A 21,105-nucleotide genomic window follows, 5' to 3' on the forward strand; every position below is an offset into this window, starting at 1 on the left:
TGTAGCTTTGAAATATGGAAACTACTTATTTCAGAAAACAAGTAAAAGCTGTGTAGATCCTGTTCTTATATGCCCTCTGCTTCTCTTGGGATGTGAAGGAGTCACAAAGAAAGGATCTGAAATGCACCAACCAAAATGGAGTGAATATCTTTGTTGTTCTCTTGCTTCTTTGTCAGCGTGGGCTTCCTGCCTAGCTGGAATGAACTACTTTTAGGAGCATTCGAAGAAGTGCAGTATACATAGGTAACATGGAATAAGGAAAACCAGGTCTTGAATACTAAGCTTTTGATAAGAATACTTCACTTTTCAGGTTTGCTGCCCATTTAACCAACTGTCTGGATTTATCGTGATACTATATGGTGTTCTGAAATAAAAACAATATGGCTTGATTTTATTTTCAGAAATATGTATGTGTCAGGAGAAAACCATGGAATGTGTAGACTACAAGACACTTTTTCTAGAAACAAGAAAAATGTGGAAGTGCTTTTTTTTCTTTTTTAAATTTTGAGTTATGCTATATGTGTGGTAAAACACCAAGAGGGCATAGATTTGACAGCTTCCCCCTGTGAATAGTTATTCAAAGTATGTGTCTCATGGCACATGTTCTTGCTGAAGAGCAGGCAGCTGTTTCCATCACCACCCTAAAACCTAAGAATTTTGTGCAACAGGTAGTACAAATGATAGTTCTTGCATTCAGCAGTAGATTTACCGGCTTTTAAATGTGGAAGGACCTTAGAAGTATACAGACATTAAGAGAGAACTTTTTTTACAGTGAATTTTATCCTTTCTTACATATTGTTTTGGCTGTTTACATCAGGTTTGTGATACTTAACCTAGCTTAAATAAAATCTCCAAATGCATACATGAAGAGAAAGAAATTTGGTAATAGACTATTCTTCAGTCAAGCAAACAAAAATAAAATAGCACAGCTGGAAGCCAAAGCCAGCAATATGCAGACTTGAAACGAAGTACAAATTTTCAAGTAAGGGCATTCATACCTGGAATATTATATATAGTTATGTACCTTAATAATGGCATTTTAAAAAATTTAAATTGTCTATTTAACATCAGTAAATAAATACAGTATTTATAATGCTGTCACATTCTGCAGAATTACCTCTGATGTTTTCCAAACTCACTCCTAACTACTTTACTGCTATGCTGACCGTAGATAAAGTAAAACAGTTGGATAAGAACTGCTATCCTGTACCAAAGACGTTCTCAGCCCTCCGTAAAATTGCTCCAAATACAGTGCTAATCATTTCTGTGCAAGAAATAGATATCCAGTAAAGGATGGCAAATGACATTCGGAACAGCAGTAGGTGAACAAGGACAATCTACTCATGATTCGGTGCAGCTAACATTACATTTAAAATATCAAATAAAACCAATTCAATTAGGAACACACCAAGTAGGCAAGTTGTGTGCTCCCCTCCTTCAAAGTCATTCTTCTAAAGAAAATTACAACAAATTTCCATTGGGGACTATCTGTGATGCTCAGTTAGTGCTGGGCCTTGCTCTTAAAGGCCATAAATCATTTCCCCTTTCACACTTCATCCTCAGCAGTCCCATTTCAGGCAGCAAGAAACCACCACCAGAAATCTTAGTGCCCAGGCATCCCAGGAGAAAATGCAGAGCTTTATTCTCTAGGTCATTCTCTTTGTGTGCTGCTTTGTTTGGAAGTAAAGTACTTCTGTGTGTATGTGGCTACGTATAGAGGACATGTGTGCTCATCTAGGTACCAGCTCAAATTATTATTATTATTTTTGTATTTATTCTTTTTAAAGAGCTTGATTCAACCACTGTTCTCTGCGAACGAATCTGACCTTGTAGAGCTGCAGCATGCAAACGTCTTGGAGAAGGGCAGCCAACGTACAAAGGCTGCATTGAGTGTGTGGGCCGGCGGGAATGCTGGTACCGGGCAGCTCTCTAAAGAATGTTCTTTTGGCAGGAGCAGCCGTGCTAAAAATGAGGGGGGAAAATGAATTAAAAATGTAGAGCTGGCCTGCAGTTATGAAGTGATAAGAGAAGCTGGCTGTTCAACATGAGCTGCCAGTTGTGTATTCTAGGTCCTTGCTATTCTCAGGCCCTCCTACAGCCGTGGCCCTGACCAGTGTTTTGATATAGCACAAAGTGGCTGTTTATTGCTATTGACTGCTGAGGCCTCCGCTCCGAAATGCGTTCTGTCAACAGAATGTAAGTGGACTTGGCATTTTAAAGCTCGGCTGCTGCAGACGCGTAGTTTTCTTGGAATTGCCATGCAGCAGGACCGGTGTTGCAGTCCTCAGCTCAAACTGAAAATGTTGCACAGGAAGACGTATCATGTGAAGGTCAGATTTACCTGAGATCCTGAGGGGTTTGTGGGGTTTTTTTTTCCTCATCAACACAGTAAAGATATCTTCTCCTTGCTTTGTAGCCTGTTGAAGGCTAGACTTCTAACTTTCTAAATTTTGTTCAGTATGCTCTGTATGGAACAAAGGTCGTTATTCAGTGCAAATGGCCGCCATGTGAGAGGGAAACGCGGCTGTGTATACAGTACAAGATACTGCCGTAAAAGGAGCAGTCAAAATCTGCGCTAACTCTGTGTTGCACTGAGGGTTTTTCCACTCTTTTGGAAGGCGATAATCTCTATGATTTTGTAAGAAATCACATGTATTGTTTTCTATTGCTTCCATAGGAACTACAGGCAGAAATCGATGCTCACACTGACATCTTTCACAACCTGGATGAAAACGGGCAGAAAATCCTGAGGTCCCTGGAAGGCTCTGAGGATGCAGCTCTGTTGCAGAGGCGGCTGGATAACATGAACCTCAGATGGAGTGAGCTTAGGAAGAAATCTCTGAACATTAGGTACGACCTGAACGTAAGCGAAAGCCTACGGTTGGTGTGTAAGATGGAATGCTGTGTTTTGCTAGTAAAAAGGTTTAATTTTGTTCCTGGTACCACTATTTTTGTCCATTTTGAAATGATTTGTGCTATTTTGAATGTTGGCTTAACTTTGTAAGAATGATTGGGTTTTTTGGTGTGAAAATGATAGTAAAGGATTAGGATTTGAGGCATATGATGAGGTTTTGTAATTACAGGAGAGATTAGCATATTTAAACAGTAACTGTACACCTCTAAATGTAGGCTTTTTCTAGAGCTGGGTATGACTTATCGATGAGTCATGAAAGAAAGGGATTAAACAACCTATGTTTATGAGAGGCTTTATTTCTAAGGCTGCTATTTCCAGTGCAAAGCTAAGAATAGCCTTACAAATGAGAAAACAAGTTATTTAAGATTTTAGCTGTTGTCTGGAGAGTGGACAGAATTACTAAATAGAATCTAGAGGTAAACCAAACTTCTAGGTAGTGTTGTGAGAAGAAAAACTTCTGTTTGCAAGGAAAAATATAAAAAATGGTAATGTTACAAATGGTGAAGTGGAGGTACAGGCTTCGATGGGCTGATTTCTTTTCAAAAGAAATTGTCCAGGAATTTCTCTTCAGAAACACAACTTTTACAATCAGCAACCCAACTCTGTTGCGTTCAATCTTGGGCGTTTTTTCATTTGCTCACTTGCTGTGTGTTGGTGGTAGTTCAGAGGGCAGCAAAAGGCAAAAGTGTTTTTCAAAGTAATGTATGAACTATTAGCTTTTTTCAGCTCAGGCCCTGAGGGAGGTCAGTCTGTGTAATGACAAAAGCCATCTTCATAACATCATTCATTAAAAGCAAATGAAGGCTATGAGGTTGAAAAGATTAGTAGCTAACAAAAAATAGAGATACATTCCTTTTTTTTTTTTTTTCCCCCTGAGGAGCATAAGAGGAGGGATATAACCCTTCAAGGTCTCTCTCAGATTTTTTTTCTTCACATGCCTTTTGCCCGTGAACTTGCCCAAATGCAGCGATGTTCAAGATAAGAAAAACAATCCATTGGCTAATATTAGTAATTAAATATATGGGACTTTTTATCTTTCATTTTTTGCAGTTTAATGTATCAGTGCCACTAATTGAGTCAGAAATAGTAACCCTAGTTATATCACAGTGACTTCTTGCATTAAACATTCAAGGCAGCATCCTTTGATTAGAATAAGAAACAATTCTTAACTTCTAAAACATTCACTTCAAATGTTGCTGGCCACCAGATTGGATGAACGGGCTATTCTCAGTCTGCCTGCTTGGAGCTATTTCTTTGCATCCCACAGTATGGAATGGATTTCATCATAACTACCAATGCTTACACAAAAGAGGTATGAGAGCAGACATACGAAATGTTCCCCAGGCATCAGTCCCGCAAGTCTCCTTATTCAGGATAAGTTTTAGACTGCTGAAACAGAAGACCCATGCCGTCGCTCAGCTTAGGTGGGCATTCTTTTCTAAATCCGTTAGATCAAATATATGGTAGATACCAAGAGAAGCCAAGTTCACTTCCATTATTACCTACCTTTCATTCTGGTAATTCAGCACAGTTTATCCTAATAAACACTTTCTTTCTTATAACTCATTTTTTAAAACTGTTTTCCTGTTAATCTGTTTTGCCTGCACATGCTTGAACACAGTTATGAATATATGAGTGTATGCATATAATGTATGCTAGCATGCACATATGTAAACATACATTCCCGAAGCTGAAGGAAGGGCAGAGCAAAATGGGTTCTGGGAAAACATTCACCACACTGGGGAAGGTCAGAGCACAGCAGCAGTAGCAAAACTGCTTTGGGTCACTCTTTTTGCACAATTTCCCTGTAAACCCGGACCTGGGGAAGCAGGGAAGAAGCAAAGACCCTGGTGTTTGCCTCCAGTTGCTGCCCTTCCCGGGAGAGGATGGAAGCTTGCATTTGCCACGATAAACATGGGAGACAGGAGTTAACCTGGATCAGAAACTTGACTCCTTGGGTAGGTCCCCTTCAAAACCCCTGTGGTCCTTGCTCTGGCTGTTGCCTCCTGCAGCGCCCCGTACAACATCCCTGCTTCTCTCCCCTTCTCTCACTGCTTTCAGAGGCATCCTGGGGCTTCCCCAGCCTTGGCTGCCTGCGGGGCTGGCCTCCCCCAGCATCGCCTGCTCCCAGGCAGTTTTGCGCCAGCCCACAGCTGCCCTGGGAGAGCAGAGATCAAAAGGCAGCATGGTCTATGTGTGTCCCTCCCACATAGCCTTTAAGTTTGAAAAAGGAGAATATTTTCCATCAGCTTGCATACCAGAGCAGCTGAGCTCTCTGTCAGTCTATGGCTAATCTATCCCATTCCTTTCTCTTTCCTTGCCACTCCAATTACCTGGTGTAAGGGGTTGGGAAGAAGACAGGATCCGTAGAGCATTTCAAAGAAATACAACCGTCCTTACCTTCAGCAATTCCTCATTTCTGTATCCAGACTAAGTAATAAGGTCTGCAAAACACTGAGTCTGTATTTATTACGTTTCTTTTATAGACCATCCTATATGAGGTATAGGAGTAGAATTTTCACTATCAGAAGAGAAGTGGTTTTATGTGCAATCACTGAAAAAGAAGAGAAATGTTAGGCGAACAAAGCTGGAAGTCAAACAAAAAATACATGAAATAAAAGAAAATGTTTTTATTTTCCAGTACATTTTATCACTTTGCTGTTATGTAATACTGCTTTTGGTTTGACTTACTAAGAGGAATTCTTATGTTACCTGGAAGTGAATTAGGAATTTCTTCCCAATCAACAATTAAAAAATAGCATATTTATAAGCCTAGAAGGACAAAATTATAGTGTGCTTTATCTATGGTATAAACAAAATTGAAGGTTTGATCAGTCCAGTGATGTTTCAGTCACATATTCTCTCTCCAAAGAAAACAGTTGCTGAAAATTAGTAGCTTAATACTTGACCCCTGTATTAAAAAACCCCCACATTTACACATACACAGAGGAAATATTTAGAAGATGTCCTTATGGTGGAAACCTTGTTTGCACAAAGTAGTATTCTATCTCTTAATTTTTCCAATGATTCAATTAGTTTCATTCCCACCTCTGATCAAATGGCACAGACTTTTGGGTAGTGTGAGGGGATTCTATTGGCTTCAGCAATTTCCTCATGACTTTTCAGGGAAAGGATGGCATTTGTTCTCTTATAGGTAAGCAACCACATGAATCTGATCTGAGTTTGAATGGTTTGTGTAATAGTTTAAAGAAGTGCTTGCTCTTCTCTGAGTTGAAAACTGCTCTCTACATTTTACTTCATTAATCTCCTAGTAGCCCTAAGTGATGACTAAGTTACTGTCATGCTAGTCCTGCATAATATTTGTGCACATTTAGTGAGACTGACAATTCAACACAGCTATTACTCACTGCTGAAGAGGAAAACAAAAAAAAACCATACTCAAACTCAAGAGATGGGAAAGGAACGGATGTTTCAGGCCAGGAGCGTGGAACCAAATTTAAATCAGTGTTGCCAGAATCTAATTCAAAGCTACTGAAGCTATTTAAAAATCATTAAGTTAATGAAACACTAGGATCTTGCTCAGTAAATAAGCTTGTACAATTTGATTTTTATTTTCACTCTGCCTGAATATATCTTATATTTAACACATGCTTTCAGATCCCATTTGGAAGCCAGTACAGATCAGTGGAAGCGTTTACATCTCTCTCTTCAGGAACTTCTGGCATGGCTGCAATTGAAAGAGGATGAATTAAAACAGCAAGCACCCGTTGGCGGAGATCTTCCCACTGTGCAGAAACAGAATGATATTCATAGGGTATGATTTTTTAAAAATGATCTTTCAGCCATTGGTTTTTGTTTTGCAGGTTAGTGCTGCATGAAACAGTCCTTGTTGGAAAAAGTAAGATACCCTTTAAAATACATTTCAGAGACAATGAAAACTGAACTTCTTGTATGGGAGTACTAGCTGCAATTTTCAAACATAGCTTCAAAAATCAGCCTTTTGGAGAAGGGAATGTTTAGTACCAGCTGCTCGGCTTTTTTGAAAAGCAACACAGCATTTTCATAGACTTATCACAGAGAGCTAGTTTTCATGGCCAGAACAAATACTAGCCTAATACTGTTTGAGGATTAAATAAGTAGTTCTGAAAATTTTTCCAGATCAGGCATTTAAACTTCATGTATACTTTTTGAAACCCTTTTTTGCTATTGATTTTTGGGAACGTTTATGGAAAGAGTAGCTGATATCAACCCTAATGCATAACTGTATGCATCATGAAACTATTGTGATAACTGACTGTAACTGTCTGCGGCTCATACTAGTTTCATCGCAGAATTCTTATGGAAAGGCAATAGCAGAGTGTCATATGGGGGCTGTTCTGGGCTCAACTTTGTAGTAAAAAGGAACCTAAATCCCACACTTGTATGGGAAGTTGTTTCTTTTTAAAAGCCACTGAATGAACAACCCCCAAAATAACTGAATAATGCTGAAAAATGCTGAATAATTCTTCATACAAAGATTCACACAGGTTTTTTTGTGGTAAAGCTATGCTTTAAGTATGTTTCCTGTGTTGAATCAAGTTCACACCCATCTGATGCTAACCTAATGTCTGCTATCAGGTAAACAGTTTTTAATTTGCTATGTCATTGCAGTCTATTCAGGTGTGAATGTGAAATCACAGTTCTAGTACCTCAGTGGTGCTTTTTTAGTGGTGCCATAAGGAAACCCATTAGGAAACTAGCGTCCTGCTAAAATAAATCTGAAGAATTGCTGAATGAAGCAGTAAATGGGGAGAAACTTGTTCTGAGAAGTAACAGGGAACTGCGTGAAAGGTAACTGGGGTAGCACACCCAGCTTCAGCAACTCCTATCACTTACGAACTCCATAAAAACTTGTTTAGCCCTTATGATAAGACTTCTGTTTCTTTTGTTAGTTTTTGATGAAAACTTCAATCTGGGAAGCACCAGTTAATAACAGAAGTCCGTAACAGAAACCAGACCTCAACCCACTAGGACAGATCCTGATTCAGTAGGAAGTTGGGGTTTTTTATTTTTACAGAGAACAATATAAGATCAAGGGCAAGGAACCTTGCTGATATAAACAAATTGTCCTGCCATGTTTAAATGGTAAATGCATGTAGTGATTGGAAGGAACCACGTAAGCATTGATACTATGACATTTCTCTGCAGTACACTATTCCATTTATTGGAATTTACTTGGATGTGGTGTTCTAGCTCTCCTCTCCTTCATTCACATGAGTCTTTAGTTAAAATAATGACATGGGAGGTTTTGTCCTCCTGTTTGGTGACCAAGTATACTTCAGTGTGACATCTTAAAGTTATTTCAAACAGATGTATTTTCTATTGAGTAATTTAAATTGTTAGTCAGACAACTTGATACCATGAGAAGAGAATATTCCAAAACCAGTGATCATCCTCTCAAAGCATTGTGCTGCATATGTGTAACTTTCAGTCTGTGAAACTTGCCACAAAAGATATTGTTTCTGAAGTTCCTAAACTTCTGATTTTATTGCTTAATGGAGAAATGAGAAATGGTACTGTAAAATAAATTTGGGTCTGGAGTACCTGTGTTTTCTCCATTCATCAGGTAGCTGTATTATAAATATTGCTCTAACAGATTGTCCTACCTCATGCTGAAGGACACATTTAAGAACAAATAGAAGATCAAATTTGGAAAGAGAACATGACATAACTTGCTGCTTTAAGCTATTGGGAACCCTGAGTTGTGAAAAGTCTGGAAATATCGTATACAATCGGGCTTGGCTTTTGACATAGGCAAACAGACATTTGTCTACAGTATCAAACTGGTGGGAGGTGGTGGCAATATGGTTTCTCCAGGGCGTATCTTCACCTAACGGCCGAGAAAGCCGAAGAGAAAGATGAACAAAAAACATTGCACTGTTAGTGCACAGTGCTTTTCTAAGATAATATTTGCTTTGCTGCAAGGGGCAGCTTGGTTGCATTGCCTAGGTCTTCCTTCTGGAGAGGTGTTGTGTAGGGTGTGTCTTTCTCTCAAAACTTTACTTGGAACTTCTAAGCATTATTACAGAAACTGTGAGACCAAAACATCTGTGACTTTATGGAGCACCACCATCCCTTTTTACCTTTCCCTCTGTGAAAGTTAAGATGTATGAAATGCCTGAGCTTTGTCCTAGCCAGCTGTCTGTAGCAACTCCCATAAAGTAGTTTTAAAGCCTGTCCAGAACACCAGGATGAAAGAAACAATATCGATGTTGCTTTAACTCACATGACGTTAACTCAAACCCTTTATCCAAAGACAACTCTTGAGCCAAAACAAGGCTTAGAGAAGGGTTTATGTAGAATTGTTACAATAAAACTTGGGTCATCGAGTAATATTTGAGTATTTGAGAACATCACCTTTCTTCCTAGATCAAAGAAATAATTTATTCATCTACAGAAATTACTTCTCATGAAATTTTAATATTGTATATTGTTCTGTAAGCTATTCGAAAGTTTCCCAGAATTCATCATAAAGGTAACCAGACTTCAGTGATGGACTAAGTGATCTCGCTGTCACTCGCCAATCAACTGAAGTGTTTAAAACTTTTAGGGGTGAGAAGTGTTGCATAAAAGTAAGGTACCATAAAGAGGTGCAAAGTGACTTTACAAAATAGATCTCCTCACTTCTCCTTTTTGATTATCTTATCTGCCACATGCAGATATCTACAGACACAAATCTTTGGTCGTAGTGTCTAGTATCAAAGCTAGAACATTTTAGTTCCTTTTAGAAACATGGCTTCTTTCCTTCTCCTGTTCTGTAGGACTTTTGTAGTTTAATGTGAGGCCTTTCTAGTTGTAGGTATTCTGATTCCCTGGGGAAAAAAGAACAAAACCATAATCCTTGAAATCAGGTTACCCTGTCTGCTCTTCAAAGATCTCTTGCAGAGAAGAAGGAGGGAAAAACAATCAGTGCAGAACTCTGTCGACTTCAGGTTGTCTTTGACAAAATCTATGCAGCTTGGAGTTTTTCTACTGCCTTTTTTTTTCCCAGTACACTATGTACTTTCTAAAAGTTTCTTTTAGAGAAGCAGACATACACAGGCTGTATCTAAGTGAACAGCTTAGCTCATTTCTGAACATAAGAAAAATGCTTTTAAAAAGGCTTGCACCACAACTATAGAAGTATCTAGGTTAAAACTGGAGCGCAGTACTGGGAGGCTGTTTTTTTTCAGGAGTTTTAGGCCCCTACTTAAGAACAAAACTTTGCTCTCAGAGTGTTGGATGTGGAAGTAAAGAACAGCTGAATTCTGGTCTTGAGAAAAAGAATCTGCTGATTGTTCATTTTGTTCCCCTGAATGTCAGTTCTGGAAATCAGTCTTCAGTAAACAAGCTAAGCCTCTACCTGATCTGACCAATCTTTTAAATGACCCAGACTTCCAGCTTTGGTATTCCTATGTCAGTACAATATCTTTCCTTCTGTGAAGAGTTGTTTTTGCCAGATAAAGTCAGAAGTGAACCCAGGTTAGGTTTTCATTGAAGAAGAGAAAAAGACTCAGCAGGGGAACATTATTTATAAGCAGTTTAACTGATTGCCGTTGAGGAATGGCATGATGAATGCAAACACGATTTTATGCCTGAATCCTTTTTCTAAAGCGGTGTTACAAGCTGATTTTATTTTTTTTTTTCCCTTAAGGATGTAATTTAAAGAAAAACATACTTAACCTCTCTATAGTTTAGAAGACCATCTGGAATACCTCAGACTTTCATAGCAGAGATGAAAAGAGGTTGGTTCTTACCATTAGAATGCTCCTAGTTGCCAAGATTGACTTTAAAAATTTTAAGAGTAGGATTCATATGAAAATTTCAAATCCTTGAATCTATGACAGAGGAGAGCTTGAACTCAACTGAGAAAAAAGATATCCATGCAGTCAAAATAATTTTTGCGTTAGAAATGTGAGGTGCGTTTTGGACAAGGCAATTTGGAATTTATCCCAAATATACCCACATAACAGCTATTTGTTTGAAACTTACATATATAGTGGGTCATTTTGTCAATTTTTGGCATCTGAAGAAATAGTGTCTATGCCAAAGTCCTAGAATGTGTGCGTGTAGAGGGGGGAAGTTGGTCAATGATTAAAAAATACTGCTGTTCATCGAAACATTATTTAATTATCTTACAGTTTTCTTTGCTTGGTTGGGAAGCATCTTGAATTAATGTAATTGTATGCTCTCTCTTTTAAAATTTATTAATAGCAAAAATATCTGCTTTTCTAGTAACAGAGATGAATGTTAGTTTTACTAATGCAACTCTCTTCTCATTATATTTTCATCTTTCAATTTAAACAGTATGTGTTTCCATCTAAAGAGGTTTAAGGACACCCAGGAGGAGGCAGTGGAGGTTTGAGATAAGCTGATCAGTATATGCATTATTAAAATGGTGGACAGAATGCCGTTACTGCTGTAGTGTTGATGACAAATAGAGATGCTTAAATAAAGTAGTTTACTTGGGTTTTTTGTCAGGTCATACATTACGCATGTTCGATTTCCTCTACAGTCACCACGAAGTGTGGAAGAAGTTAAAGAATTCAATGAAATTAGCCTGAAATCATTAGCTGCAAATTAGACATTCATTTAGGCTAATTCTACTTTCAGTGATGATCTGCTTCTTATAAAGATATATTTTTCAGGGCTCTAGATAGATAAATTCTTCTCTCTCTTTTTTTTTTTTTTTTTTTTTTTCCTCCAAAAGAGTAGACAATGTCATTTATTGCTACTTACGATTTTTATTGGTGATGTGTACATATTTCACACCAAAACTTTAACCAGAAAAGCTGGCTTTGTCTTCATACAGTAAGAACATTTTTTGGGAGGGGATAGTACGAAATGAGCATTCATTACTTTTAATGCTGTTCTGTGCTACTCCTTCAGCCTCATGTTTTTTTCATTCTTTCCTTTTTAAGTTTCGTATACTGAAACATATTTTAAATCACTTGGTAGAAGTCTGTAGATCAAAACTAGGGAAGGCAATTGGAATTATAAACAGATCTTAACACCATACTGTGTGCTATTCTAAAGCTCAGGATTTTCAGACTGTAATTGCATCCACCAGCTCCAACATCCGGAATGGAATTTGGAAAAGAAAACATTTAACACATTGGCTCACTGTTTTCCTTTAACAAAAGAGAAAGAGGCTCTCTGTTTGTGACTAAATACAAAATATATGAAGTCAAAACATTCCCGTTTAGCATTTCTCTATGGTTTGGAGACGATAGATACAATGACACCTGCTCACACACTTTATGGGTTGCAGTATGAATATCTGATAATGTTATCCTTCTTCAGTTGCACAAAAGATATTGGAGGAATGTGACTTTAAACCTCTTTTGGAAATATAATGCCACTAGGTTATTTGGTTGGTATAATTTTATGCAAAAGCAGTACAAGCTGAAAGAAGGCATTTTGTGTCCTTCTCATTGTTTGTACGTGGCTAGGGTTGACCTGGCTACTGCAGCAGCACTCCATACAGCAGTACTACTCATTCCCAAATACACCACTTAAAGGCATTGCTGGCTTTTAAATATCCTATAAATTGGTGTAGTTCTGTGTTCCCGTGGAATATCTGTGACTCCTTCCTGCTCTTGGTGTCTGAACAGACCTTTGTCTATGTGCCTGCTGTTTGATTGGGTTTGGGCATACACATTTCTGAGAAATAATTTGTCTTGAGAGACATTTCTAAGGTATATTATATCTTTAAGCTGTTATACAGTTGTGGTGTTTGAAAGCCAATGACTGTTGATGTCACTTGTAACACTATCAGATGAGAGCAAAGCACATAGTCCATGGGGAAACATTTTAAGTTTTGCTCCCTGCTACTTGACTTGAGCTGCAGATCTGCCACACTCTAGTGGGACAGAATGGTGTAATGTGAGGTGAGCACAAGGGCTAATTAAAGGAATAATTTTCCTCGTTTGGAGGCATAAAAAGGCTTATTATATTTCCTCTTTCCATTGCACTTCATGCAAGAGTCAAGTATGAATTATAAAAATTTCTAAACCTAAAAATGTTTAAGTTAAAGAGTTTTAACCCTGGAGTGACCCCACTCAGTTTTTATGCAGAGTAATATCCAATGGTAGTTTACTTGTTAATATACAGTGCTGCTCTTTATTAGTGAAAATTAGTGTTGGTTCTTAAGGGTCAACGTGATTGTTTGAAATATTTATCACAGATATTAATCGAACAATAGATTCCCTTATGATAGCAGATACACTCTGTGAAAGGATCCCAGTCCCATTGATGTCCATGACACAAAATGAACAGTTTTTGCTTTGTTGTTACCTTCAAGAAAGCACACTTTACTAAAGGGTTTTCCTGATTCACAATTACAAACCTTATGGTCAGTTCTTGACCTCTTACTAAAAAGTTTTTAAAAATATTTATAGTAGAATAATGTAGTCATTTCCTTAAGTTTACTTTCCTGAAAAGTATGAAGAATTTTTTCCCTCTGGGTGCTGGTATTATAAACTGCAGGTGTGATTCTGATTCTGTTAGGTATTTCCTGTACAGAGCATTTCATATCAAATATAATTCAAAGTGTAATGAACTTTCTAATATTGAATTTATAATCTTTCGTTAGTTTGCATAGAAACCTAAATTATGTTCAATAATTAATTTAACTGAATTGGCAAATTTATTATGTTAGAAGCCTGTATAATGCCTGTGTTGTAAAAAAGAATTTTCTAATCCCTGGAGTAAAATACCTGTTTTCCGCTCATGGCATATGGCTCTCCTTTTTGCAGGACTGTGTTTTGTGTTACACTGCACTAAAATTATCTGCATATGTACCTCTATGCTACTTGAAAACAGTATACATTCAATATTGTTTCATAGAGGAGAAAACGTTGAAATAAAACAGTGGTAAGGACCATTTAGATAAATTCAATACAACATGCAAAAGACCCGATGCAATGTGCAACCCCCAGGCTAGGTTTCATCTCAATTTTTGTGCAGTGAATATTTGGATTCAGATTAATGGTATCTTAAATTCTTGTTAACAAAAAAAACAAAACAAAACAAAAACCCACCACCACCACAAACAAAAAAATCAAAAAACCCCTCGCAAAAACTTGAGATATGTGTGCTTTCGGTAGCATACCAAAACTTCATATACCAACCTTGAGAATCTTACTCGTGGTCATTTTAAAAGTGGGGAATAGAAGAGAGACAGTAAAAGGAGATGTTGCTGGACAAAGAAAAATGCAAATAGGAAAGAGGAAGAAGAGGCAAAAAGTGTGTGTCAAAAAGTGTGACGGGAAAGGAAGAGATAGAAGGAGAAAATACAGTTGATCTGAAAAGGAGCAGAACATACCACCAAGCAATGTCAAATGTAGAGATATGGAAATGGATATAAATACTGGTTAAAGCAACTAGGAATTAATTCTTTCATAAGGACTACTTTCTGCCCTTTAATTTTTACTCATGCATGCCTATATCTAGGCTAGATTGTACTTAGGAATTTTCACCTCGGCCTTCATTCTACATTTGAGAAATCTCAGTTCATGTGACTTTGGAAGACATGCATCTGCGCCACTACTAGAAGAGAGTGTTACAATTTAATTATTGGAATTGTTTGTTACTAATTGTTACGGGTTGATGTGTCGATATCCATAGGCCCATTTTTTTTTCTTGCCCTTATGATATAACAGTTGCCAGCAGCAGTACCAAAGCAGTAGCTGTGAGGTATACTGGATTTTCCTTCATATTCCTGTAAATCTTGCTTTCAGGAACCCTTATCTATGCTCATGTGGTCCAATACAGAGCCAGCCGAAGCCTTGCTCCTTGCAGCTCGGTTTTGGAGCTGACCCTGATGTTAATCAACTAAAGGGATCCCTCTCACAGTGAAAATTTGTTCAGCAGCCTTGGGTACTTTGTGGCATGCTGGCAGTACATTTTCTCCTTTGAATACAATGTGATTTCAGGCTAAGCAAAAGCGGATTATCTCTTTTATATTTGATTTACAACTACTTGTAATACACACATGGAAGCTGGTTTTGGAAGTTTTGTTCTTAAATTGATGAAAACAAGGGCTAGCACTTGGTATTTCGTTATATATCCACTTACAATAATTTTGTTTCATCTCTTAGACTTTCAAGAGGGAGCTGAAAACAAAAGAACCTGTTATCAGGAGTGCGCTTGAGACTGTGCGAATCTTCGTAGCCGAGCAGCCTGTGGAGGGACTGGAGAAGCTCTACCCCGAACCAAGAGGTAATTGAAGAAAGTGCAGGGTCATAGCACATTGCTGGAAAGATGAGTGATGATCGGTGATGATTAAATAAATTCTGCCAGCCGCTGTGAAAGCATTCCTTTTACTCTCCGAGCTGAATGTCAGTATTCAGAAACTAAGCTAAAAATATAGATGAAAGAAACCCTTAGCCATCCTTCTGAGCACTGTGGCACTAAATAGACATGCGTCTAATAAGCAGATTTTGAAAGTGGCTTTAAACTTTCGGGACCTATCTATAACTACAGGCCCATTTGAGGTCCGAAAGCTGCAATTTAACCTAAAATTCAACTTGTAGTGTTAGTACTACAGAAGCTCCCAAATCCATTCAATTCCTACAAAAGATACAGAGTGATTAATATTTATGTATATGCAGAACTATTTTACTCAATCAGGACAGGGTTGATAAACTTCTGGCTGCGCCTTGCATGTTTTAAAATGCCTTTATGTACTTAAATGCATATTTTGGTAATCTGTATGGTGGCAGATTTAAATTTGCTAAGAGATTTTTCAAATGAGAATACAGTAATAAAATAAATTTCACAGGTGTCTTTGGTTATGAATAGTTTCTTACAGAGCTTTGAACTTACCCAGATGGCAATTATTTTTCTTCTAAGACAGAATATGCCTTAAAAGCCTCTTGACTTTCACATCTAGAGCTGTCACCTGAGGAAAGGGCCCACAATGTCAGTAAACTTCTCCAAAGGCAAGCAGATGATGTCAGAACTGAGTGGGATAAGCTGAATCTACAGTCTGCTGATTGGCAAAAGAAGATAGATGATGCTCTTGAAAGACTGCAGGGCCTTCAAGAGGCAATGGATGAACTGGACCTGAAACTACGCCAGGCTGAAGTGTTCAAGGGATCCTGGCAACCAGTGGGGGATCTGCTAATTGACTCTCTCCAGGATCACTTAGAAAAAGTCAAGGTATGTATCAGTATATCAGTATTTCTGAGTATAAAATTATTGGTGTGTTCATTGTATGAATCCCCAAATCAGGAATTATCTTTTAAAATGAGAAATTGATAACTTTGCATCATAGTGATTTATATTTAAAAAAAACCCAAACCAACATATAAAGACTTTTGTAATTTCTGCGGTTAAAATGGAATCGAATCAATATTGAGAACACATATTGCTAACGTGTGTAAAAAGCGCTACAGGAATGTGTAAATATCCTTAGCACACTCACTGTTAACTCAGGAGATGCAGAGTTAACAGTAAAGAAAACAAAATAGAATAGATAGGAGAATATATGATAAAAGTATAGAAAATTAAATCTATTCTTTATTATACTTTTGTAAGTATGATAAGTACTTAATTGTCTCTGTACTTGTAGAATAGAATTTAAATAATTTAAGTGTATGGTTTTGTTGTTCTTTTGTCATGATGGTAGTATTTGCTATCTGTCTTATGTGATAACTAGGCCTTATAACATAAGATAGTTAAAAAACCCAACTAACCAACCAAACAACAACCCTGGAAAAACTGTCATTATTTTCTATAACTTAATGCTTATCTCCTTTCGAGGGCTGTTTCATAAAATTGCTTACTGAGAAACTCATGAGGACTTGTCCTCTTTTGGCATGACTGCCATGGCCAGACTTTATAAATGCTACAGGATTCCTTCAGCTAGAGCACAATAGAGGCGGTTGGCATTGTGATAAGAACAAAGTGCCTCTGTTCCATTCACATAAGTGGGAATCATCAGTCATTTTGAAAGAGACCTGAGCTGGCTGTTATTTTCTCTAGCAGAACATTAGAATCTAAGAAAGAGGAAATAGAATGACTAATTGCAAGAAAAAATGCCTTTAAAAATTAACTATAGTCTATTTAAAAAAAAAGTCCATGAGTTTTGATCACACAGAAAGTTTAATGACTGTCCTGTACAAATATTATAGAAGACTAATGAAGTACTTGGTAGCTGATGAACAGTTAGCTGCAAAATTTGTTTATCTTCATTTAAATTCATAAATGAACAGATCTATTTATGAATTCTCAGAAAGTGCCTTTTATTATTGCCATGGATTTTTTTGTGATTTTGAAGAAGATATTCTGAACAGAAACACTGAATCCCTGATATTACTGGAAAACAAAGTAAGTCGTTTAATTCTAAAGCTGTGACCATAACTGTTGACTCCATAATTATAGTGCTGAATCCTGTTATGGTTGTTTTTTTTTTAAAAAAAATCTTTCCTAGAGGACCTAATGAAATTCTAATAACAGCCAGGACAAAATAGAAATCTTAACACTTATGAAAATCCAGAGATAGTATCAATCAGTAGATGTCTGTTTATTCCTTCTGAAGCCTTAATATTAGGGCAAGACAGAAACCAAGACTTCTGTTTCAAGATCTAAAATTAGACTCTACCACCTGCCCCTTGATTTTTATCTCGCATGTGCTGTGTTTACTTAAAATATTTATGAATATAGAGGATCATAAGACTATACCATAAGATTATCAGCTAAATGGTAAATGAAAAAACCAAAGAATATATCCTTATCCTTATAAGCTATAACTTTTCAATTCATATATGGCAATTATAGTCTGCCAGATGCACACAGAAGGTGCTAAAAGCACAGTATCACCATGTAAGTGATCATAATTAGCTGAGGTAATATAAAAACACAATAGGCCAAAAGCTGAATAATAGTAACTGTTTGAGTAGTACAATAATTGTCCCAAAATGCGCTGTCTAGAATGTATGTATTGCTCTAACGAAATGTAATGTCAACATAGATATTGAAGACGAATGTATGTACTAACTAGGCAATGTAAGCGTGTTTGTGAAGTTGGATAACTGCCAAGAAAGCTACAATTGTGTCTACAACTTGAAGGCCTATATAAAACTGTATGGTTTTAGGTTTTGTATGTTTTACCTCAGTTATTCGTATTTGACATTCATATTTTTTCTTAGAGTGAAATCTATTTTAGGGAGATTGTAAATCAAGACCAATAATTTATGTAACCCTAAAACAGAGTATGTAAATACTTTAAAATTTTTCAAGTTTGCATTTGCTACATGTGAACTGGCTAGACTACAGAAACTTTGATCTTGATCCTTTATATCCTTAGCATATCTACCTGAAGTGTACAAATATTTTAAATATATTCACAACCCTAGCCTTAATTGCTGGGTTAAATTTTTCAAAACCTAAAAAAGAGGGTTTAATGTAAATTTATTATCTGTGACAGGAGCAATAAGACATGATTTAAGCCCATTTTTATGTTGAACATATTTGTTGGATAGTAAGTTCATTTCTGATTTAGTCCCTGTCTTGATAAGTTTAGATGTAACCATTATGACTATCTCAATAATAATGATAAAATTTAGCCCATTCCCCCCCCCCCCCATTTTATTGTGTTTCATTTCCACATTCAAAGATGGAAGAGAAAGATTACATTTTGGCTACTTTTGTACAAGGAATTAAAGCAAATCTAGGCCTTTCTACAAAATGTAATGTGTATTTATTTACCTCATAAGACTTTAACAACTACATAAAATAAACTTGCAATATCAGTATTATATTCATAGTTACATTGTTTCTTTGAGAGGAAATTAGTTATGAAAACAATTGCTATTCTAATGCCTGAAAGTCTTAATAAGATTAAGAAAGCTAATAGGGGAACATTTACGAAAAAGAGTATGTAGAATTGACTGAAAGCATTAGCCAAGTGAGCAGCAGTGTCTACTTTGCGTGTGCTACAGAAATGAAGAACATCATTCCTAGTCTAAGTGGTGGTCCGGTGATGGGCAAGAGAGATTTCTGGTAGAGGGACAAGTGGAGGGAGGGGGAAGAAAGCTCCAACCTACTCAGCACTGAATTGATTCCTCCTACATCCCAGTTACCTCTTTCAGTCTAGAGGCCTCATCCTTAGCTCCAAAACCGCAGTAGTCCCCCAAAGTGCTGTATGCATATGGGAATGGAAAATTAATTAAAAGCTGTTATTTGATTCCTAATGTGCTACCTGTTTTAAGGGAGAGTACAAAATCTTTTTTACATAGAAATCATAAGAAGATGATGAGCAGGCAGAGAAGTGAAATCTTTTTAAATGAAGACTGTGCTTGATCAAACTGCTTGGAAACAGTAGCATAACTGAGATACAGAAACATTAATGTTGCTCTGCTAACAAAGAACAAACAAAAATGAATATTTTTTAATTAAATTTTTGTAAATCACAACTAGTGTGAGAAACAGCCTCTTGTAGACCATTTTGTGAAAGAACGAGCACCTGGGAAAGAGCTGCACCAGATTTCACCCAATCTGCACCAGATTTGTGTCAATTGTATTAGCACAATTATTAATAGAACAGATTAAGTATTTTCTTTTTTTATTAAGGACCTTTGGGCTAAATAATACTGTTAACTTTTCCCTGACAGTAAGTGCAGAAAAAAATCCTGAACTCTGAAGCAGAATAAAAGATGATGAGTAAAAAGTAGAAATCTTTTCTAACTCCAACCCAGTTTGGTAGAACATGCTATTATTAGACCAATAGATTTCATTTGAGCCAAATTTTCCCTTGTACGAACTCACCCTGCTGATTTCAGTGGGAGCTCAACGTCCACATCTGCAGGCTGAATTTGACTTTTTAAGTGTTGGTAATCTCTGATCTTGGTTTCTGATAGCCTGCTGAGCGAGCTGACTAATCCATGTATAAAGGCTTGTCTGTCATTTTATGCCTCTCAAGTTCAGAATTGAGGTCAGACCAGAGCGTTTTGAAGATACTGCTCTTTATCATTTTATCAGAAATAAGAATGGGACTTGAGCTTTTAGAAGGAGAACTAAACATTAATGTTTAAGTACCTAAGTGGCATGGTTTTTGCAGAGACTCTAGCATTTAACATGGCTTTTTGTTTTGTTTTAAGGTTACCATATAAAAACAGCACATACCGCTATTAGTCTTATGATCAAGTATTAACATGCCTGGACATGACATTAAATCAAAGATGTTCTTGAACTCTTGTGATTCTGTTCAAAAGTCTTCTTTCTCTAATAACCTGAAAATGTAAATATTTGTCCCAGGGGAAAAAGAAATACAATACGAGTAACACTTTTCTTTTTACCATGGGACCATTTTATTCAGGTCTTCCTAGGTGGGTGTGGCTCGAGGAGGTGGGTGGGGCTAAAGGGAGAAAAAGTATATCCAGGGAGTATTTATAACAGAAATCTGATCTTCTGTATGTAGTCTGCTATTGAAACATTTCTACGTAAAGTCAAAGGACATACCAGGAGTGACTATATCACCAGAGACGACTATGTTCAGTGAGACACGAGAGGAGGGAAAAGGGAGAAGGAGTGCTAGAAATGAATTTTAATGTTGTCTGCTTTCTGTGAGGAAGCAGTTTTTTCCATGAAGATAAATCTGCCTGTGTTACGTTTTCAATGAAATCTTTTCTTAAAACATTAACTCTCCTATTCCTGGGAATGTATTTTGGTGTTGTAACTATCAAGTGTGCAGATTCCGTAATGATAATGTTACTATGACATGGGCAAATCCATGAGCAAAATAAAATCAATTTATCAAGCTCATATGCTGGTACACAGTAATTATTTAGGGACTGCTTGAAGTAGGGAGTGCAGTGCATGTTAGATCGCCTGCGATGTTTATCAGCAACCTGTTGCGCTATACTTTTCTCATTTTAATCTTTATCTATTCAAATCCTAATAGAATTTTATTTCATTTTTTTGTCCAAGGTTAACCCATAATAAAACCGTATAATTGCTACTTAGCACTTTTATAGTGCTTCTCATGTTCCAGATAGTATGAGTTAATCCTTCTCAGCTTCGTTCCGAGACTGCAATAGAAGCAGTATTATGCCCAATTTACAAATAGGGCAATTGAATCAGTGAAACTAATTTGTCCAGACAGCAATGCCACTCAAATTATTTTTATTCCTTTTAGCTTTTACCTGCAAATCGTATTATTTTAGCGGGGTTCGATTATGCAGAGGATTAAGAATGCCAGTTCTCAT

General features: G+C 37.0%; 1 protein-coding gene across 1 annotated transcript in view; it reads left to right on the top strand.

Annotated features, from left to right (window-relative positions):
• Positions 1 to 1,787: 1,787 nt before the first annotated feature.
• LOC104167300 (dystrophin-like) overlaps positions 1,788 to 21,105 on the top strand; it is a gene marked incomplete at both ends in the record, with an annotated part of 22,643 nt that continues 3,325 nt past the window's right edge. Inside the window, 6 exons of the mRNA XM_009707523.1 lie at positions 1,788 to 1,914; positions 2,221 to 2,330; positions 2,678 to 2,850; positions 6,533 to 6,689; positions 14,995 to 15,115; positions 15,789 to 16,057. Of these exons, the coding sequence (XP_009705825.1) occupies positions 1,788 to 1,914; positions 2,221 to 2,330; positions 2,678 to 2,850; positions 6,533 to 6,689; positions 14,995 to 15,115; positions 15,789 to 16,057 (957 nt within the window). The remainder of the gene's footprint in view (positions 1,915 to 2,220; positions 2,331 to 2,677; positions 2,851 to 6,532; positions 6,690 to 14,994; positions 15,116 to 15,788; positions 16,058 to 21,105) is intronic.

Source organism: Cariama cristata, unplaced genomic scaffold (assembly GCF_000690535.1).
Source record: "Cariama cristata isolate BGI_N322 unplaced genomic scaffold, ASM69053v1 scaffold14779, whole genome shotgun sequence".
NCBI classification, from domain to species: domain Eukaryota; kingdom Metazoa; phylum Chordata; class Aves; order Cariamiformes; family Cariamidae; genus Cariama; species Cariama cristata.